Source organism: Diadema antillarum, unplaced genomic scaffold, assembly GCF_040938485.1.
Source record: "Diadema antillarum isolate AM-2024a unplaced genomic scaffold, OU_Dant_1.0 seq00001432_RagTag, whole genome shotgun sequence".
Lineage (NCBI taxonomy): Eukaryota > Metazoa > Echinodermata > Echinoidea > Diadematoida > Diadematidae > Diadema > Diadema antillarum.
In genome coordinates, this window is record NW_027272183.1 from 11,051 (window position 1) to 34,809 (window position 23,759).

At 38.7% G+C, this 23,759-nt stretch overlaps 1 protein-coding gene across 1 annotated transcript in view; it reads left to right on the top strand.

Moving 5' to 3' along the window:
• Nucleotides 1-535: 535 nt before the first annotated feature.
• The window catches only part of LOC139709405 (uncharacterized), a 35,802-nt gene continuing 12,578 nt past the window's right edge, over nt 536-23,759 (top strand). The window contains exons 1-4 of the mRNA XM_071621372.1: nt 536-719; nt 14,546-14,752; nt 17,098-17,259; nt 23,260-23,578. Of these exons, the coding sequence (XP_071477473.1) occupies nt 607-719; nt 14,546-14,752; nt 17,098-17,259; nt 23,260-23,578 (801 nt within the window). The 5' untranslated portion in view covers nt 536-606. The remainder of the gene's footprint in view (nt 720-14,545; nt 14,753-17,097; nt 17,260-23,259; nt 23,579-23,759) is intronic.

Sequence of the window (23,759 nt, forward strand, 5' to 3'; positions counted from 1 at the left end):
TCTTACTTTAAAAAGGCCATTTAATCTACAATAAGTGTAAGTCTGTTCACTTGTGGTCAGCTTCTATGAAATTCAAATACTCAAGTATGATGTTTTAGTATATGGATTCGAATCAAACTGATCTGTGATACACTAGAGTGAACGTCAAGTTAAAGATTCATTCTTTTAGAAAGTGCACAGAAGTATTGAATGTGTTTATTTGGCTTTGATGTGTTTTTCTTTCTTTTGTTCAAAGTAAAGTAAAGAAACAAACAAACACAGGTGTGTTTTGATGGGATTCGTAGAGTGCTCCAGTTAGATAAGTTTGTAAGAAGTATGGTCCCTCAACACTTTTGTTTTGTGGATATGAGAACTTTAATAAAGCAATCAGTCACTTTCTAATGGCCATTATGGAGATGCTTACGTAGAAACTATTATTTTGCTGCAAGTGCTTTCTTCTTCAGCCATAATCATCTTTTCTGGACAGTAACTGATATGTGTTCATGTCATCCATTGAGACATAATTATTGAAGGAGATGGTAATACTTATTATGGTGTTCATGCATTTTTCCTATCTGCACTCTCTCTTTTACTGCAGATATATGGAGTTTGGGTGTGTTACTGTACATGCTGGTATGCGGGGAACCCCCATTCAACGAAACGAACGATAGCGAAACACTTACCAAGATTATGGATTGCGAGTATCACATGCCGGAGCACCTGTCCGAAGAATGCCAAAGGTAAGTGATTTTTGTTGTTTTTGTTTGATACCTGATACTGGCACACTCCTAAATGTGCTATGATAGTGTGCTCAGATAAAATGTCACCAACGAGATATTCGTTTCTTTGGGTATTTGAACAAAGCGCATGAATACCAAGAAATGAATTGCACTCTCTTGATCTTAATGAGGAATTTACTCCAAAATACATTATGAATTTATTTGCTTGGCACTCTTATAAACATTGTACAGGTGGAAGTGAAGTGTCGAAAAAAATGCCCAATATACATTTAAGGCGCTATTTCCTACTTTTCACAGAGATTCAGGCATGGCCTTCACTTGCGGTGGGCTTTGTTATTGTCTTTATGTCAGAACGGCAAGCAGCAATTTGCGTCGTGTGTGAGTGTACATGTATGCCACTCGTAGCTAGGTTTGTGGTGAAGTCTTGATTTTGGACCATTGATATACAGATGTGTACAGTGCAAGAAGATCCAAGCAAATAATGAAGGAGCTACACTGGTTCTGTACACTGTCAAGACTCCTCGCACTCTATTATGTATACACACACACACACACATAAACACACACACACACACGCATAAACACACACACACGCATAAACACACACACACACACACACACACACACACACTAATATTCAATCATCAAAATGCAAGTTGGCCTAGTTTATATGAGAATGACCCATGGGGTAACATCACAATATCCAGTTGATAGTTCATTATGTATCAGTTACCCTGATTAACTACTTTTCCACATCCGCAGACTGTCCCTTGGGTGTCGTACAGAACTGTGCTCACTTTTGCGTGAAATGGCAACCCATACATGTCATAAAATGAATTGATTTTCTAAACTGCTTCTCGCAACGTATCGTTTGCTTGAAGAATCCAGACTTTTTTCGCTTATCTCATGTGAATGGAAAGACTCTATAAGACTGAATAAAAAATGGCTTGATCTATGAAGAAGACTTTTAATTCTTACCACTTACCCGTGGACTATCATAGCTAAAATTTGGAGCATGCTATCATTATTGTGTGTGCTGTCTTCAGATTATCTTCAAGTCTATCACAAAAAATGTCATTTTCAAATAAAATGCTGATATGAAATTGCATCTTCAGATAAAATAAAATGATATATTCAATACGATTTTCACATAATGCTCGTTGATGCAAAATACCATTCTCAGATTGAATTACATGATGCTGGGAAATGCCATCTTCTGCTAAAAATTCAGTTATAAATGCCAAGTGCCATTTGCAGACAAATTTTTATGGGCGTGGGAAGGGAGCCCAACAGAAGGTAACTCCAACATAGTACATGTTAAATGACAATAAGATGCCTCAAGGATTAAGAAAAAAAAAAGATAACAGAGTTAAGGATTTCTTAAAATCATTAGTTGCTGAGCTGAGATGGTGGTTTGGGCTTAGCTTCAACAGACGCAGAGTTGACAAAGTGAAGGCAAAATTTGGTCGATGTTGGGATGGGATGCAAATGCAGATAACCTAAAACTGGATGTTGGTTTGATGAAAAATTTTGTTCACATTAGCAGCAAATTAGTTGAAATCAAAGAGAAATTGGACAAAGTATGAGCCAAATGCTGAGGAATCACAGCTAGTTACTGAGCAAGTTCTTGTAACATGCTGTATCATGGGCCCAATGTCAAAAGAGTATTCTAGAACTGTATCGATAGGTAACATGACTACAATGTCTGCCAAGTACCAGTAGAACCTGTTTGCAGTTTACACGTAGCTTCCTTTCAATTTGCACAAGAACCTTGATTTACTGTGTCTTGGGAAATGTATAAAAGCATTATGTGCCAAATATATCGCAGGCAGGGTCTTGGAAATTGTTGTTTTACCCCAAGAAATAGAGAAATCAAGGACTAGTTGAAAAAAAGAAATGTGGAGTGGTAGGCTAGAGAAATCTCAATCACCGTACAATGGTAGGTTGTTTAGAAGTGATCACAGAGTATACTGTATACGCCATATCTTTAGCGAGCCTAATTTTTTGCAAATCGAGACTTCCCAACAATTTTGGGAATGGTTAAATTTGTGATCGTGGAGTACGATACTGAATGGAAAAATGTACATTGTATGTGTGCATGTTACGTTCATGTCAGGATGAGAGTCAATATTTTCGAGAGTCTTTAAATTCATGAGGAGCACCTGCTTGCAAAATTTGTGAAAACAAAAACCTCACGAAGTATTTGCCGTATAGAGTACACCATGCTATTCCTAGTTGTCCCTCAGCCATACATATTTGCTCTAATGTGAGTTCCATCATGTTACTCCTACTTTTGTTTTCTACTGTACAACATGATATCAATTTATCATAATTTTATAGTAATGTTGCATAGCATTTCTTATTCTTTTCAGGTTTTATCATAGATGCATGTGTATTACATTATAAAGAATAATTTCTCTATTCTTTGAGAAAAATGAGAAACAGGTAATGAATTTAGTGTGATTTGATATAACTATTGAGTAACTGACTTTCTATTGATCTTAAAGTTTGTATCAATAAACTTTCCTTGAATTTTTACAGATGATTTTAAGTCATGTCTCTCGAGATAAGCTTAGTCTGTACTGTTATATTAGTTTACGATACAAGTCTGATTTTAAGTAACATATCTTGGCATCAAGTTTCCCTCTTTGGAAAGTCATGTGTTCCAACATGTGTTGAGTGGGTGCCATTGAAATGATTCAGTTAGCTACTTCTTAATTTACTGTATCATTTGATTGATGTGTTGTGATCCGTCAAGGTTTCAACTGCAGATAGGTATGAAGTGATACATCATTCTGCGCACACGCACACACACACACACACACACACACACACACACACACACACACACACAAATCCAACAACAACAAAACTGTAGTTATACAGCGTGTACGCTTTGTACCAGCAATTCCAATGTACTTTTCCTCTCCCAGGTCAGTGCAGGTTTTGATGGTCGATTAGTTGATCTGTTGTCTTACTGTAGGTCATCTAGGTGATTCTCTTACAGCCTCTCTGATGGCTTACTTTCGACATGGAAGTGCCCCGTCCTTTCCTGCAAACCACAGTCAATGTCTCTTTCTATGCCATTGCCTCTTATTCAGCGAATAAAAATATGTACTCGTAATGTGGTTGATAATATAATTCGTCTTTCTAGTTTTAGTGTAAGAAAATGTGCAATATATGAATTTGAGAAAATTAGAAAAGACAAAAAGTGTGTAATGTGTATGCAGTTCCTACCTGTGCTAAAGCTTACAGCCCCATTCCCCCCCCCCCCCCCCCCTCTCTCTTTCATCTATGACAACAATATTATACTTGGCCTGGGCCTAACCAGATACTGGAAATGACAAAGTGGGCTTCATTAATACAACTTATGAATGTAACTTGATAGGTAAGGACTCTCTAATTTGCAAGCCGCTCTAGTTTCTACCACCATCAATCATCTCAAGATGATTCTATTTCAAACAGCTGATAGATTGAGACAATTAGGACAGAAAGTAGACTTTAATGTCCTATTTCCTTATAATACAAGGAGAAGTCTTCTCTAGCCATTGCAAGGTGAATGAATCTTTGATGTTGATCACGCTGATGATCCTTCAAATACTGTATAAGGGTTAAGTTTTGACTTTGTGAAATATTCTCTGTGGTAAGAATTAGTCCAATCTGTCTGTTTAGATCCATCATTATTGCGAATCAAATTTTTACAGGTGTACAATGTACTTCAAGCCATAGCAAAGTTTTGTAGGGGATTCCCATTAGAAGGTCCCCATCCCCATTACAATTAAGGCTGTGTTCCCCCTTTATGTTAAAAGTCATATGACAGTAATTTTACATATCAAATGAACATTTCCACAAGGGGCCTTGCTCACTCAGAAGGACAATTTGTTAGATTGTGGTATTTGTCACTCTCTCTTTTCCTGAGACCTAAAGCCAGTGCAGTGGTTTATGTGGAGAGCAAATAAAGCTGCACTCTATTCATGTAGGTCTGCTATACCCTCTGCTGCTTGTTCCCAGAGAAGAAAAGAAATACTGTACGAGCTGAAATTTTCGCAGTGGTTTTACTTTCGCGAATTTCGCGAATTTCCTTTGAACCACGAAAATAACAACACACGAAAATATTAAACGCACAAATAACAACGCCGAGTTAGACCCTTGCAACCGCGAAATTAACAACACGTGAAAATGTCCTCCAAGTAGTAATTCGCGAAAATATCTGTACGCGAAAATTTCAGCTCGTACAGTACAGCTATGGATCATGTTTCTTAGGTTAAGTAGGCAAATTTTCATAACATTCTGTGCTTTTCTGATCAATAGGACAAAGTCGACAAAATTATGCTGCAAATTGAAATAGTACATCTGTGGAACCAGCATGTAGGGATATGAATATGATTCATTTTCAACAAACTCCAAGATGTTTTTATTTGATCATAGTTGATCAGGTCTCCATTTTCTTCTGGTGTTTTTGTGCAGGGCTTGCTTTTGCACTATATATCATTCACTGTCAACTTTCATTTGATTTTGGGCACAAAATTTTAAAGTAATTTAATCTTCGCAAATTACAAGGTCTTGAAGGGGCAAGTATATTGCATTGTCATCCAGTCAAATTTTAGTGCACATGTACTGAAATCCCTATTTAAAGTCATGCTCATGGGAAGAATTGAATTAGGACAGCATGGACTTGTATGCAGAGTGACATTTTGCTGTTTCAGTTCACCTTGACATTACCAGCAGTGTTAGATACGTATGAAGCATGACTTCCAGAAAGCCTGGTAGAGCTCTGAAATGTTGTCGACGAGCAACGTATATTTGTCTCTGGCTGTAAAAGAAATGTTGTTTACTACCCAGTGGAGTCTTTAGGGATGAGGATGGAAGATGGTCTTGGGGTAGGATTTAGCCAGAGGAATTAAGGTGGGGGGGGGGGGGTGTGGGGGAGGAGGGGGAGAAGGGTGGGATGGAAGAGTAGAACAAAACTGAGAGGAGGTATCACTCAGGTCTGTTCTGCAATATGTCTGGTCGTCCGTCACCTCATCTTGATTTGCCCGCCACCGGAGGAGGCATCAACGGAGGGAGGCGTGGACACAAATTGGGGATGAAATGTACGCCATCTGACGGGACCGACTATGATGCGCCCCGGGGGCATGTAGAGCTGGTGTGAGCTTCCGACCCGGCCTTCCCTCGGATACTTCTTAACCCATAATTTGTCGCTGGCCGCCGGGGAAAGGGATGGTTTGGGTGTGATGGGGGTGGCGTGATGCGCTGGAACCACAGCAACAGGGGTATCTCCTCTCGCAGCGACGGGTAATCTATCCATCATGCATACTACATGAAACTGTGATTGAAGATGATGGGTGCATGGGATGAAGCTGGTAGACAGCAGAGATGGATAGATGAGTAGATACCAAGAGAGTGAGAGATTAGAGTGTCATAGAGAGAGAGATGTGGGGGAGAGAAGATCGTGCCATCTTAGTTGTTATACCCCTAGGTGCGGATGTGAAAACACGCCCACAGACCCTAAGAGATGCAAGAAAAGCATGTCTGGCCTATAGTCTCAGTAACATTATGTTTTTAACTCTTCGTGTGCCAGGTTTGCACACCCAACTCAGTCAATGGTGTGCCAACTTCACATAGGTTTGCTCAAATGCACAGCCACGCACAAACCAATGTGTTTTGATTCCTGGTTATTTTCAAGATAGATAGCCATAACTTTGTCATAAGATTGACATCACAGCAAAAGCTTACAATGTTTTTGCTACAATTTTGCTGTATTGCATTTCAGCAATAAATGCTCACAAAGATCTTTAGAAGCAGACTATCCCATGATTGCCATTCTATGTTTATCTTTCATTGGCTTGAAAGCTGTTTTGTCTGCAAAAGTGCTATATGTTCTTTGAGGTCTAAACCAAGTTTAGATGAAATATAGTAGCATTCACATGTTCTGCATCAGCAAAACAAGAAAGTAGCTCAACCACAATACAGCTATAGATACATAGAAAGGAAAACATATGACAAAAAAAACAACAACAAACAAACCAAGGAGCTTCATTGCAAAGACCCAAAAAGTCAGAGAGAAAATAAAAGTAGATCTAAAGAGATAGTATAGAAAAGATAAAGAATAATATCTATATAACTATGTAGATATAATGGTCAGAATGAAGAAGTGATTGTTGTTATGGGTTTAAGTAATTTTTTTTTGTTTTTTACAGCTTGATAAATTGATTTATATAGCATCCTTTTCCATAATGAGTGTTTGTTAATTCATTTTATTCTTGCCAAATGTGGTTGAATAAAGAAAATGGTTCTAGCTAAGAAAACGAGTAGAATTAGTGAATTTAAAGCATGGAGAGGGCTTGTTGTACATAGTGCAGAATTCAAACCATAAAACTAGTAAAATAATGTACTGTATGATAAGCTGTTATCTTTTGTAGATATTCTACAAATGATAATAGAAATGATCTACAGTTTGAAAAACAATAAAAACCAGCAGAATTATATTGTGGAGAGCAAGTATTTGCACTTTACTATGTAACTTTCCTAATATAATATATAATGTGTAGATGTAGCATGTGATTTTGAAGGTTGCTGTAACGTATAGTCACAGTGCATAACAAATTGTACAATTTGTGCAAACCAACGTAATTTCGATGTAATGCACAATTAACACAAAATTAGCAGTATAATTCATTGTTAAGACAATTCTGACACTGCTGTGTCATATAATATGTAAAATCAGATCCCCCCCCCCCCCCCCCCGTAAGGTTGAAGAATTTAATCAGTGTGCTGTAAAGTTATAAGAACATACTTGTTGTTTGGAATGAGAGAGAGAAAGAGAGAAAAAAAAACAAACAGATATTTACCTGTATTATATTGATTGTGGCTGAATTTATGGAATACTGTATACGCCATATATTTCGCGAGTCTAAATTTTCGCGAATCGGGAATTCCCGATGATTTCGCGAGCTGTTAAATTCGCGATCGTGGAGTCCTGTACTGAACAGAGAAGAGTATACGCGTACTGGTACGTCACATTCACATTGGGATCATAAGAGTCAATATTTTCGCATGTCTTTAATTTCACAAATAGCTCCTGACTCGCGAAATTTGCGAAAATAAAAACCTCACGAAATATTTGGCGTATGCAGTACATTGATCTCTGTGCAAAATGTCAGTCACACAGTTACATTGTATCTTTCAAAGATGTGAAAATACTGCATTGATTTTTGGCCAAGATTTTGAATTTGACCTGTGAATACTCTGGGAGCTGGTGGGCCTCGTGTGAGTAGGCAAATATTGGGGTAATTGATTTAAAGCAGTTGATGGCTACATAATCAATGGTGTCATGTTAGTTACTACATTGAATGATTACTTACTCGAGGCAATCTTGCAGCTTTTTTGTTGTTGTTGAAGAAGGTCTATAAAAACAATATTTCATGCACTACAGAGTGTGTGTCGAAGATGCATACACTGCTACCTAATCGATTGACTGCCCTCTGCCTGATAGTGAACAAAATGCACTGTATTGATGTTATTGTTCTTTAACCCATCAAAATCTGTTAAACCACTTATTACAGATTTTTGTATATGTTGTTAAGTATTTCATCAGGCAGGATTTAAAAAAAAAATCATTTCAGCCCTTTGTTGATATTTGTAATTGGTTGTTTTGGTTGCAGAATTTTCAAGAGCCTGTTAAATGCTGTATGTATCAACTGATTCTGAATTTGACAACATTTTTTTTTTTATACAATCAAAGTAGATTATTGTTTCTCTCTCAAATTGGCAAATGATTGTAAATTTCCAAGCTCTGATTTTGAGCAGATCTGACATGTTTAGCTAGTGCCATCTAATCTTTCTTCAGTTCAAGATATGCAATGAAATTCAAAGTTGCCAATTTAGTGATGGCAAAATTAGAACTTCTGCAGAAAAATTCCCCCTAGATCTGAGGGGTGAACAAACTTTAGTGACACACACACACACACACACACACACACACAAAACAGATCATTGTGAAAATTGACTGAAAGTGCTGGCTAACACTACCTCATTGGCAAAACAACCTCGGCCTGGTTCAAAAAATTGAGGCCAAGTTCGCCCAGAGGGCTTGAAGTGATCATGAATGGATGTGTTTGTTCGTAGAAGAGGTTTTTTGTTGTTGTTGTTGTTATGTAATTTTTGCAGAAGTGTGACTCGCATCTTCTTCAAATTGTGAGAAATAGATACTAATTTGATGCAGTAAAAAGAGGGCAGTATTAGAGAAAGAAAAATATACAGTTTGAGGCCTGTCTGATGTATAATGTTTAGCTATTACTGCTTGCAGTGTGATGTATTACTATGTCAGGCACCACACTAAAAAATGGGTTGCACGAAGTCAATTTTGATATGAAGAATTATTGCTCCTCGTGTAGTGTTGTGGGGTTTTTTTTTCATATCAGAGACAGAATAACAAAAAAAAAATAGGGCATCTGAAATCCTGTCAAATTGACTTCTGTTTCATGAAGACTAAACTGGGTGATCAAGAAAGCTAGCTCAGAGACTGATAAGCATTCATGGCACATTACCATTGTAGAGTAGGTCTTTGGATCTCTGAAAGACATCAGTTTAAATTTGCAGGTTATCCCCCCACCCCCCACCATAGGACCATTGAAGCTTCATCCTCTGCATTCATCACAATCAGGTGAAGTAGTAGTGAACGTGCTTCAAATGTTTCAGATTAGGCTAAGGGGGCGTTTTTGCTCAATTTCTGAAGGCAGAATCAGCGATTTGAAGCCCTGATCCAAATCACCGTTCATGGGGGTACTGTTTACGCTAAAAATGTTCGAGCACTAGAAAGAGTCAATTTCACAAACATGCACTGCGCATGGTTGAAAACCTATAAACCCTTATTGTAGCGAGCTGTTCGGTGTATACAATTTGGCATTTATGTCTCCCCAGTAGATGTGATTAGGGAGAATCACCAATCGTATTTAAACACAACTTTTTGTACATTTTGAATTGGCGTTCTGGAATAGCGTTTGAGGTGGGGCGTAACCGAGTTTTGCACTAATTACATTTCAAAATGCTGCTTACGGCCCCCCAAAAGTTATTAAGTACAAATGCACCCATAGTGTCTTTGGCTAGTATGTAGCCACTGTCTCCATCTTTTTTTCAGACGAGGAGATTGTACTGTTTCCCTCCGTGGAATGCGAGCTTCAGTGGCAGATTATTTCCAGTTTTTAGCACTCCACTTGAAACGATGATGGCAGTTACATTGTTCTTCATTTCCCTGGAATACACTCAAAATTGTCTAAGCCTCCTCAAGATTTGCTGAAAAGGAAGAAAAACATGCAGACTCGACAAGCTCGTATTAGAACTTGCTACACTTGAACGGCCTGGGATTTTATCCTAGCATACAAGATGTTCTCATCTTATACCACTTCCATTTTCTGAGGTATTCAGATTTGTTGTTGTTGGTTTTTTTTTTCATTTTAATTTGGGTAAGTGTGTGTCTATTTAATCTGTGTGTGGTTTTTCTGTGCTTGTATTTTGCAATCTTAGGGCTCCCCCTCCCCGTCATAGTCCCATTTTTTTTAAAATAAAAAAAGAATGTATAATTGGTTTTGATGTTGTGTGCATTACTTTTCACATTGTGTGTGTGTGTCTATGTGTGTGTGTGTCTATGTGTGTGTGTGTGTGTGTGTGTGGTTGTATGTCTGTCTGACTGTTCAGTCGTCTTAGGATATTCTTTTTCTTTAAAAAGTGATTCACACTTTACAGTTATGTGTATATATATGATGTGCATTTGTGAGACAAGAATTATTATAGTCAAATGTATTCAGTTAATAATCCTCAGTTCAATCATGAAGAATTCTTAAAGGTTATGATATCAAGGAGGTAATCTGACAAGTGCCTCTAGTCATCTATATCTTTCTCCTTGTTGGTGTATGGTGTATCTAGAACATGTTAATCTTGTTTTCTAGATGAAGGAAGTATTGATTACAATTCTGTTAGTTTGGTCACCAAAACAAAATCTTCTTGATTGAATTACAGGCCAATAAAATGTCCTGAGCTTATGAAGTATTGCATCTCTCTTAGCTTTGCTCAGCTCCTTGTAGCCTCCCATCAACCCTACATCCTCACTTTACTACATCCATTTCCATGAACTGACAGTACAACCCAGGGTGCATATTAATTGATACTCGCATAGCATTGATATTCTTATTTTGTCCGTTGGATGAAACATTACGACCTTTAGTGACCCTCACATATACCCACCCCATTCACCTCTACTGTACATGGCCTCAAGCACCTCACATTTAGTGTGTCAAGGCAAAGACTGATCACATAATGTAGATCATGTCTGTCCAGCTTGATATCATTGCATAAATCGATGAACTGCAGTGGGACAATTGTCGCTTTAGATGCCCACATCATTCAGAGGTTCACTGATGACTTCTGGAGGGCATGGAAAGGTGAGATCTTACACGGGGCTGAGGGCGTTGCACCCTTTTAAATAAACGATGTCCGACACCACGGGCTGGGCAGATGCGTGCCGTTGGACCCCCAGACGATTAAGATATATTTATGGGCTGTTGCTGCCAGACTCGAGAGAGTATCGGATGGCTGTGATACAAATTAGATCCGTCTCTGGTGTCCACTTGGCAAAGAATCGAACAGGAAAATCCTCCATAAGCCCGAGCCGCTTGCTTACGTGCGAGTCCGTTTGTTGTTCTTTATGTCCACGCACCCTTCTCGTGAGCTGTTGTGATGCAGGTTAATTTGCGGCAATAGCAGTGGTATTGTCTTCTCTCCTAAGTAGCTTTTGCTGGCGTCCAGCTTGTTTTTAAAATTGCAACAACACTTTGTGGATGATGTACTGGCTTTCTTTTTCATATCAGCTTTCTGCAGAGAGGGTTGGTTTTTTTTTTGTCATTTGTATGAGTGCCTTGAAGTTTGTTTTGTTTTGTTTTGTTTTTTCTCCAGTGGATACCATTCCACAACCAGCTTTCGAGATATTTCTTGAAGGAATTTAGTTGTGAGCCAGTTGGTGTGCCAATTTTGTAGACTTCATACATCTGTATACTATCCATGTCATTCCCAACTAATGACATCTAATACAAAGCAGATAAAGGAAAATCATTTTCACTCTCAAATGCAATCTTATTTTGATTTCCTAACAAAACCGTAACATGTTTGGATTGTGCACGACTGGTTTAGACAGAGATTTCAAGGTTTTGGTGCACTGAGTTAGATCTCAAAGGTTTTTCTTTGTCAAATGTTGCTTACAGATGGTGTATGTTTCAGGAAAAAAAAAAATGGTGTTTGAGTTCAGCTAAGAGTCCAAATCCATACTGGCAGTAAGAGAAGTATTTTCTGGCATTTCATGGATTCTGTGTGAGCACTTAAATCACCTTCTCTATTTCACCTGAAAGCACAGGAATCCTAGTAACTGGATATGTTGCGACTGAGCAATGACAGTGTTCACATTGTGGGTTCATTTCTTTTCAACATCCTCATGGTACTTTGAAAATGAGAGCTACTTCTGCTTTTGTCATATACATGCATGTATAGAGAGAAGTGTATTGTCTCTGAAAAACTTTTCGTGCATCCAAAAAAAAAATTAAAAAAAAAAAATCCCCCCCATGCATTATTGTGTTTCCCCAGTCATGACTTCTATCCTTAAACATGGTATGACTCTGCAGTGTTTTGTATGTACACAGGGAAGTCTTGGCATTTTGGAGTTGACATTGGGCAAGCATATCTCTCTCTCTCTCTCTCTTTTATTAAATATTATTCATTCTTGTTTTTCTATTTTATGCCTACCCTGAAGTGGGCTTGTGGCTTTCTTTTCTCTTCCCTGCCCTGCCACTTAAGGGGATTTGTGGCAGAGAAAATGTAAAAGGGCGATGCATGATAAACTTTGAGAGACTGTGGGAGGAGGGATGCTTGAGCCTACTGAACTATGCTTCGTGTATATGTGATGATTTGATCACCGTAGAAGCCAACGGGGACTTCAGACTGCCTGGGAGAAGATCAGACATTTGCGTCCGCTTCTAAAGTTTGACAGAATGGTTTCCAACAACCCTCCCTCTTTTTCTTCCCTTCTTATCCCTCCCTCCCCCCACCCCCATCCCCTTCAAGCCTCAAATGAGTCTGAAGTGTGTGGGAGACAGAGCGGTGATAAATAAGGAAATGCACTTTTCTTTTTTTTTTTTTGTATGTGGTGGTCTCGCACGTTTGATGACGTCACAATCTCTAAAAATACATGTATATGTCAAGTGTCACTCATTGGGCATATAATGACATGGATTACAAATGTTTTGTGAATCCATGCTAGTGAGAGAGAGAGAGAGAGGAAAAAAAAAGAAACACAGGGAAAGCATATGGAGTTTTTTCCAATATATTCGGAGTGTTGAGTGCCTGTTCGTTAATATCATAATATTCTCATTGTAGATCTAACTAAGGCATTAGTTTGACATCTGTTTCACCTCTATTTTGTATGATTTGGACCTCAGGCTTCCTTTAATGATTTTCATCCAGATGTAGCATTTTGCAAGGGATAAAAAGATGGTGTGTGTGTGTGTGTGTGTGTGTGTGTGTGTGTGTGTTATGATCTACCATCACGAAGAAATTTCATTTTGCCTAACACATTGCCATCAGTTGTACAAAGAGGCCTGTAGAATACTTTCATATCTAATATAGATCACCTGTTTTTCCCCCGCTGGTATCTTCCTACTCTGAAAGTAAAGTGATCTGTACTTTCTCTGTTCCATGCACAAAATGCAATCCTTCCATCAGTGGGTGACTACACCCCACCTTCAAGGGGGGTTTATGTTCATCCGTGCGTAAACAGTGCTGTGGGTGAATTGTTTATGTGATATTTGATGTTAAAACAGTATACATGTAGTGTATTGGTCTTGGTGGCCTGTTCAAAAGAAAATGATGATACAAGTCGCTGTATTGCTTTGACTGCCTTGGGTTTTGAAGTTAGGAAGAACCTGAGGTGTATGGTGGAAGGATGACATCAGAAGTAATTTAGTCTATTAATCTGCCTTAGTTTGCTTTGTGTGTTTCTGAGATCATTTTAGATAATTTTATAATCTCTGAAGGTGAGGTAGATTTCTGTTCCCTTTATGTACGAGTTTGTAGATAATCACTATTCTAGAGAATTCAAAAAGATTTGATACCTTCCCATCTTGTTTAAAAAAATGCCACACCACACTACAAATTTATGTCATAATTAGTGATGCAGAGCTACAGAATAACATAGAAATAACTAATTTGTCGAGATTCATGTAGAAAAGTGTCATAATGATATTTGCTGATGTGTAAGCTACTAGTATTGTAGGAGTCACATCAGATATGATGCCCTTTGGCAAATGGAATGTTCCTGAAGGCCCTAGCCTGTGACGCAAAGTCCAAGTGGTGTGTGTTTGTACTTGTCTGTGTTCGCTTACAATTGTTCAATGCACCCACCCTTATTAAACTCGATCAAGACTTGACTGAAAAAGATTTAACATCTATGTAGGTACAAGATAAACATGTGAGAGCCCGTCAAAAATGAGGATGTACATTGTAGAATACATTCCAGGATTGCAAGATCTGTGACACAAACAGCAATGAAAGAGGCTTTGAAATTTTGATTGTGATGTAATACACTGGTTTAGCATTGCAGAAATGGTGTGTGTAAAATGGAAGGTAAGTAATGACTGGCATTTTAATGATTCTTATACAAATAGATTATCATTATGACAGTACACATCATGTGTGGTTGTATGAGGTGACCTGATAGATATTTGATGCTCTGACTCATACCCAAAAATAATCTTCCCCTCTTTCTTCATTTTCTCCCCTGCTAGCCTCATCTCAAAGATGCTGGTGCGCAAGCCGGAGAGGCGGATGACCCTGCGGGAGATCGAGAACGACCCCTGGCTGCACATCGGGAGGCGGACGCGGCGGCCGTCGGACCCCGTCATCACGCGAGAGCAGATCTCAGAGCAGCTTCATGGCAGCATCATGGACATCATGCTGAACGGCAAGATGGCCGACAGGAAGTCCATTCTTGAGTGAGTAGAGAGCCTCCGGAACACAACGGTCCTCTCGGCATCACGGCAAACCCCTCACGATTACAACTTAGTTCCACTGCCAACGGCAGTTGACAGCAGAAAAAGTGTGGGATATGTGGAAGGAAATGCTGCTTGAGATTCCAGCTCTGTACCTTCTCTTGTAAACCTTCCCACGTTCAATCTAATCTTATCAGAAGACTTGCATTTGGCATTAGTGTGGTAAGAAGAGAATAGATACCGAATGACATAGGCAACAAAACATCCGGGATACAGTCCATCTTGTATCTATTTATACGGCATTGTGTTCCCAACTTTTCAAACGCAAATGACGTATGACGGATGAATTTCAATTGAATTACACAGAATTCTTCTGAATCGGAGGGGATGACAAACAAAATGTAGCATCAACAAATTACAATGAAAGCTTTCAAATTGCCCTTAAATTTAAAAATATAGATTTTCACCCAAACATCTATTTCCACTGTAAGCAAATATGGTAAATACACCCCCTCAACTTGTCTTATCAATAGCCTGTGTAATTAATACTTTCTCACAACAACTTTGCTATACTGGTGATTTAACCATTCTTTCACGCAAGCCGATGGTTCTTCAAAAGTCACACTCCGGATTCACTGTCAGTGATGCCAAATAACGTATCAAATGTCGGGCTCCTGAAACCAGCAATTAGGAGTTGAGGCATTTGTAAGGCATTTGTGCAATGCAATTATCCGTATTACTTGCGTCATCATCGTGAGAGCTGCTACATGGTGTCTCACTTGTTTTCCTGTGTGGACCATCTCTCATACTTATCTGTGCTTTTGACCATTTTATTTTCTGTTTCTTGTAGACTTTATCAGTCAAATATCCTAAATGTGTTGTTTTAACTGAGAACCTCACAGCAACCACCTCTGGCAAGTTGTTTGCATCATATCCTCAAACTAAAGATAGGGAGACTTTCTTTTTAATGATAGATAAAAAGCCTCAGCATCTGACATTTTCCCTATTTTTATGCTGACAATGTTTACAGCACAGTTGAGTTTTTAGACTATTGCACCTTTACATTATTTACATAGTTTACTCAAGTGTCAGTTTTTTTTTTTTTTTTTTTTTTTTTGGGGGGGGGGGGGTTGTTGTTGTTAGGGTTTCTCCCTTTTAACTTTATTGATTTGTTCTGTTGTATCCATTGAAACTGACACTGTATTTCCATTTTGTTACGACATTTTGATAACTTGTGTAGACAAAGTGAGGGGATATTGAGTGCTTTAGCAAAAAAAGAAGTATCCTGGTATTTGAGAGATATTATTATTCTGAAACTTCATGTTTAGGTTGTAGATATTTGTAATTCATATGCTTTAGTAACAATTTATTTTGTCATGAACATTTGTGTTGGAACAAGTTCATTTATAGATGGCCTACATATATTCTCTCACATATTTAATTGTTTATCTATGTTTTTTTTTTTATAATTCTTTCAGTTAATATATTATATGTGCTACAAATACGTATCCAGGAAAAGATTGGAAACAACATGGAAGTATAAAGGGTGATATGTGTATAAATATGGCCAGATAAAGATAAATTGAATCTCTGTGCATGCTCCAAGATTAAAAGTAAAAGGTCAGAGATTTTAATTCCAGACTTCAAACACTAATTTTGGCAGTTTTTTGTGCAATTTAAGCAAGCTGTGCCACACGAGAGCTGTGACAATGCAGAATAAATGATGACTTTCTTTTCAAGAGTTTTGTGATTGTTAAAAAGCAAAACTGTCAAATAAACATGTTCTCCATGTGGAAGTACTTGACCAGGCTGGTCACATGAGTCTACTGGTATAAGTACTAGTACAGGAAACCACTGATATAATTGCAGAAAGGTAGATGATAAAAAGTTACTGTCAAAGTGAATTTCTAAATGATAATAAGTTTTTCAATACCTGCAATAGTAATACCTGCAAATCAAGATACTGGCACAATGAGCAACATTTTCATAAAAGCTCATCCAATGCAAAATGTGCTGTGACAAGATTGCCAATAGAGAGTATGGCATTCAGAAAACAACAAATAAAAACAAGAGATAACAATACCTGACATTGCTAATATTAATATATAAAATGAACTTGTGATTGCACTTTTGGAAAAAATTACAATTTTGTCTGTTTATCTATAGGTTATTATATCAGTTATGTATGTATACATAAGCACAGTTGTGTTCCGCTTTGTGCAATTCTTGAAACTGAAGAAGAGCAACCATGAACATAAAGTTTCTTTGATAGCTCCTCTAGATTTTAATTTTCACTCACAATTTCAAAGGATTCTGAAGCATTAGGTTGTATTCCTCCTCCTCAACAGGTCGATAGAAAAGGATCGCTACGACCACCTGTCAGCCACATATTTCCTTCTGGCGGAGCGCAAGCTAAAGAAGCAGAAAGAGGAGAGGCTCAAGTTCTCGGCCAGTGACATCAGGAGGACCATGGGCAGTCCCCAGCCCCGCACAGGAAGTGGGGGTCAAAGGTGAGGCAGAGACACTTCCCCTCCATCCCCCTTCATCCCCCCAACCCCAACCCCAACCGCCGCCCCCAAATTCTTGTCTCTATACGCAAGCTTGCATGCCCACGCTTCAAGACACCATGTCAATACAGCGCTCGCTGCATAATTGTGAAGGGTTTGGCAGAACATGGCTTTCCACAGATTTAGGAATACCGGCATACCTGATTTGCTAGGGAGCACGTCGCGGGGGCAGAGAATCCAGACAAGATAATGCACTTACAGCTCACATGACATGCACAGTAATGCACTGGTATACACAGTGCCCATGTTAGGCTGGTGCAAAGTCACAGAGTGGCTTTATGCAGATTCTACCAGTTTATCAATATATCACAGTTTCTCTAAAAAAGTAGATAAAATTAATGTATTGGAAACCTTTACATTACCATTTTACAGATAAGTAAATAGTATGCAGACAGCACATACATAATTAATTTGATACACTGTAGAAGCAAACTTGGAGACCTGCTGTACCGTGAGTTTTAGTAGCAAGGCATGTTTTAACCCATTGAGGGACTGAGGACGAGTCCCGAGTATACTCGGGCAAGTGTCTATGGGAAATGTGTGTTTTATAGAGCCCGTCTTCAACAGGTTAATGGTGTTTACATGATAGAGATGGTATAGTTTTGATTGAGATGGGGATTAACTTTTTCTGAGATAATAAGGAACCACTTTTATGACATATCAAGGAGCGTGCAATTCTAAGAGGAATTAAAAGTTTATTTGATATTTGACTCACCTTTTATGAGGACCACTTTAATTTGTTGTTGTTTGTTTTTTTTTTTTTTTTTTTGGGGGGGTTGGATATTTCAGCCATTTCAAAACCGATTTTCATCTAATGAACTTTTAATTCCTCGTTGAATTACATTGCTTTTTGATATGTCATATAAATGGTTTCTAATTATCTCGCAAAAACTTAAAATGTGAATCCTCATCTGAACCAAAACTATACCATCCCTTTGACCAGCATGAATCTCGCCCAAGTTTTGTGAATGACTTCCTTGTAGTGTACCAGAAATAGTAAAACACATAATTAGTTTAAAATATGGTGGCTCCTGCTTACTTGGAAGGGGTTGGGAGACAAGTTTTTTCTCCCATTTAAGAGAGAGAAAAACACAATGCCTTCCTATTGTGTAGTCCCACAAACTACTCCTACTACCCAATGGCAAAGGCTTAGAGTATAAAAGTACAATGGGCAGAAGCTATCCAGGATTAGTCAGAAATTCATTGTTTCTGTAAGAAAATTAAATCACGGTGATCATAATTGTGTATTTCGCTATCATTCAAACATCAGTGAGGGGAAATAGAAGTATTTTAGCCACAATATGCCCTGATAGAGTAGATTGTGGTTCTGATTAAGTGGTAAAAAGAACATGTACAAAGTTTGTTACAGTGTACATTGAATTTTGTTGCACTTTATCGGTTGAGCACTGTATAGTGTGCAATGGCTCATCATACCACAAATTCTCCAGTACTTGCTGTGCAAAGACCCACACCATGTGCATTACATTAGTACATGATTCAGATCCTGGTGCATACAATACCTCAAGGGATATTGTTTTCTGGGTAATATTTTCTGCACACTTTGGTAGTACAACAGTATTTGTACTCACATTGGTGCATGAAGCACTGATGTGTGTGTGCAAAGCACCAATTTACAAAGGCAGCCAAGCACCAATTTGCAAAGGCAAATGAACTTCAATGTTTAGATCATGTTCCATAGTCGTGAAAAAACTTGTGGTTTTGTTGATGTGCATGTGTGTGTTTTTGTTTTTTTAAATGTGTGCATGAATGCATTAATTCTGCTGTTCCAGTTAAAATGTTTTAAAAAGTTTAGGGGGTAATGACCTCATCTGTGGACAGGCACAAGATTAAAGGCCCTGATTGGTACTTAATTGTGTGTGTGTGAATGTCTGTGTGTGCATGCTCAAGAGTATAATTATGGTGTCTATGTGAGTGTGTGTTGGGTGTCCATGTGTATTGCTATGACTGTCTGCATTTGTGTGTTTGTGAATATGTGTGCATCATTTGGTTGGGAGCATACTACACACAACTAAGCTGGAGTAAGTGTGTGTGAATAATTAAGTATTGAGCTGTGTGAGAGTGGCTGTCACAGACGAGTTGGTATGGGAGGAGGAGAAGGAGGAGGAGGCCCTCTACTGACCATGGTCAGTGACATCACAGTGAGACCCATGGGGTGTGATACTTGACCATTCAGACACGAACTGAGGTAACCGACAGATCACAAGCTCTGCTCGGAGGAATTGATGAGATTCCTTTTTTTTTTTTAACCCATCTTACATGATTCGAGGATGATGTATGGATATACAAATCTGCAATTGTTAATTGCTTCATTTATGCAAGTGCTATACAGAAAAGTATTTTTTATGATGTTAGATTATCTATTCTGTTTTTGATAGTTATAAATCATGTAAGTTAACTGTGATGCATACATGCATGCATTAAAATAATGTGTATTTTGAAAAAGAAAACCCAAACCTGTATTTATGTATTTAGTCACATGCAATTGGTAATTGCACCCCACAAAAATTCATTGTTCCTGCTCGTGTTCACCTAGAGAATATGTATAGGATTAATTCTTCTACCAGAGCTATCAGGGGACCTGGATTGTTATATGCACGATGCGACATTAACTTCTTTTTTTCTGTGATTCCCCGTTTGGATCACTAAGATCTTGAAATGTGAAATTATGGTGGCCCGAAGCTAAAGCAAATGTAACAGTCCCCTTTGAATCTTAATTGCCTGATTTGGCCACCAAGAGATGGCCTTATTTTAAATTTGATGGCCAGACATCTATCTTAAGTGGGCATTGAATACTAATTTTGAGCCCTGTTATGTGTGCAGATATGTTTGTTAGAACGTATGTACGTGTATATCCTTCTCTCACATTTCAAATGTCTGTCAGATTCTGTGTTTTGTTGGAAGAGATAACGTCACCCCCCCCCCCTTTCATTATAGTTGTGAGATAGGCAAGTTCTGCTTTATCTGGTCCTGTATTTTGTTTGGAGAATGATATACAATATAATTTTTCGCCTTTATCTGTCCAGCTGTTCTCCCCATGAAGTGCTGTATTCCTCAAAAGGTCAAGCCAGGGGGAGGTCACTCTCTACTAATTGCTGTTCTGCCCTCAGCTTGTAGGAAACAATTAAGAAGACCTTTGCAGAACAAGAAGGGAATGTGTCTAGCCCTTGTATTGTTTCCAGTAAACCTTCCATAAAAAACAAACAAACAAACAAACAAAATTGGCAGAACTGTTCTTTCAGGGAAGGTTAAAGGTGACGAAACCAGGATATGCTTGACGTTTTACGATCACTAGAAACAATGTGTATGAATCTACTTTTGCCCTTCCTGTACACACGTACTAACCTGTCTCAGATACACAGATGATATAATCATGAATATATGCATACAGTGCACATACATACATACGTGCGCATATCAGCTTGCATGGTTTTCACCATTTTTTTTTTCTATTTTCAGTGTGTGTCTTTAGCTATCTGCCCAAACATTTCAATGTCAGCACTTTCAGAGTTCATGTTTGAAAATAGAGGTGCAGACTTACATCTGGTATCAATTTCAGGAAACTGAATATCATGTTCAAAAACCACTTTAGAAATCATGGTACATATATGTTTATCTATAATCACGATCAAGTAGTATAGTCAGAAAGTAATTGTATGTCGCCATGCTGAAAGAGAGTGAGAGAGAGAGAGAGAGAGATACAGATGGTATTACAGAGTGTACCTACACTGACCAAGAATACACAGATTAGTATTTATTTGTGTATTAATGCGTTAAATGGTTGCTAATGGCTTATTGCCCTCAGCCAAACCATTCTACCACCTCCCACACATAACCTGTTGTAAACAGCTTGTAAATTTCACCTGTCACCTGGATACTGGAATTTACAGCTTGTTTAGGTTTTCCATACATACATCCTGGAATCTTGGCATGTGATAAGTGTTAATGGGTCAGGGAAAGCTACACCACAACTTGGAATTTGAGGCAAGTGCGAAGAACAATGAACATGTTTGTCACTATAGAAACGATGTAACGTGATTAAAGCATTACATTACAGGTGTGTGTGAATGTGTGTGTGTGTGTGTGGGGGGGGGGGGGATGGGGAAGATGTGTCCAGAAAGATTTGGTGATTGATATTTGCATGTAGTTGCATGTTACTTGACCCTGGTAAATAGTGTGTTTATGTGTGTTTTGTTTTGTTTTCTGAGCATGATCAAGAAGCTTCTACTAGTTCAGACGGTGCTGCTAAGTTAATGTTTAGTGAGCTAATTTAGATGATTGTGGTTCCCCTGTTGTTAAGGCAAGGCTCCTAACCACAAGAAATAATGTGGTTTGCACACACGCGGTCGATAATGAGGGCACTAATTGCGAAACATTAGTAGTTAGTGCTCCCATGTGAACACAATTAACAGCGAACTTATAGTTAGGCTTGGCCCCTGTAAGTGCTAACCGTAAGCGAACATCTGCATAACAGAAATGTGCTGTATAATGTTGTTTCAAAGGCAGAGATTTTCTCCCCAAAAGAGATGATATTATTTTTTTCATTCCATCACCTTTTTCTTGATGATAACTTTATCCATCAGTCAATTGTCCAACAAGTACAGATTCATGAAATATTATTCTCAGCACTGAAGCAAAATATTTGGCTTACATAAAATAATTCATTATCAGTCTTTTCTTGTAAAATGATAAGAGAAGAGTCATCTTTACTACAAAGCAACTTAGCAATGATGTCTTCCACTCAAGATGTGTTGTAGCAGTCCGTGGTTGTGTTTGTGATTTCAGCTGTAATGCGAGAGAGATGAAAACTGGGTTATATATTTTTCCCCTCCCTCATTTACTCTGAGGGTCGTCGGTCATTGCAGTCCATGTGCCTTTATTGAGGGAGGACCGAGACAAAATCAAAGTAGCAACGTTGCGTGATTGTTTGACAATGCGTTTCCAGCATTTTGAACTTGATTTGCAGGATTTAATTGTCTTCATGGCATCACCCGGGGTGTCCGCAAATTGTGTCAAAGACAGAACCATTTTGCCTCCTGTTTTGTTTTTTCCTACTATGCAGTACAAAAACAAACAAAATGTCTGCTTTAACAACACAGGTAAAAAGTAGAAATGGACAATTTCTGATGAAAGCCAATGAGAAATGACTTACATATACTGCATAAGCTGTTATTTTTGCATACAGATATTTTTCGCGAAAGAGGAGGTCATGGACATTTTTGCGAGGTGTTGTTTTCACGAATTGTCACGGAGGCTACATGTATAGTAAGTGTACTATTACACTAGTGCATGCCGACATTTTCGCGTGTTAATTCATGGTCCAACAGTAATTCGCATAAATTAAATCCTCCCGAAAATAACAGCTTATACAGTACCTTGATATAACAAAGAAGTAAACAAGCCTGCATGGTGGTGCAAGGAGGTATCTTCCTTGGTTGATATGAGCTGGTTTTGAGGCTAAATATTAACAGTGATCACTGGCTGCCCTCATGATGACCATGAAAGATGGCCCACGTCTTTCTTTCTTTTTTTTCAATGTGCAAATACGCCTATGAATACATGTTGAAGCGTTATCTTGCTTGAGCTTCCTCTGTCTGAGATCCAAAGTTGCTGTTTAGTCATAAAAGTGGGTCAAATTCAGACCTAATCGTTGACGGGGTGAGCAGTGTTAAACATACAAGATTTTTTCTCAAATTTCCATTTGTTTTATCAAGGCTGTATTATACCTACTTGTACCATTCATGCATAGACAAAAAGGGTTTTCGATCCTGAGGCTAGTGTTACATTGTAAACATTAGCTCAGTTACAATGTAAACATTAGCCCAGTTGCAAATTTTCAGTTAAAAACCATGTTGCTTTCGATGATTATCTGCAAATGCAAGAGACCACAGCTAAGACCCTCTTTTCCTCATTTCTTATTTCCAGGAGAACTCAAGAGGAGATCCAGCCAGATAGCGCCAAGCCAGGTATCAATAATAACGGCAAGCAGGCAGCTCCGGTCCAGCCCTCAACCACGCCCACCTCCTCTAAACCGGTGGCCATTCCTGGCGCCACCGGTGGCAGCATGGGCGGCGGCGGTGGGGCCAGCAGCGTGGGGTCGGGAGGCGGTCGCTACGACGCCCGCCAGCTGGAGGACTCGCCCCTGTCCAACAGCCCCCGCAGGCACCTGATCGAGAGGGAGCACCTCACTATCCACCCCAGGCATGGCAGGAGTATCGTCAAGGAGGGGCTTGGCTCTCTAGATGTGAGTATGAGGCTCGGATGGGTGTGACACTGTATGATAAGCAAGAGGTTTCCCCCACTGGCACCTCTCTATTCATTGTAGGCTAGGGGGTTCCTAATCTAATAATTTAAGCAAAACTGCAGCAACAACTACCCCTTAGAAAAAGCAAAGCCAAGCAAAACAAAACAGTTAAAACAACCCA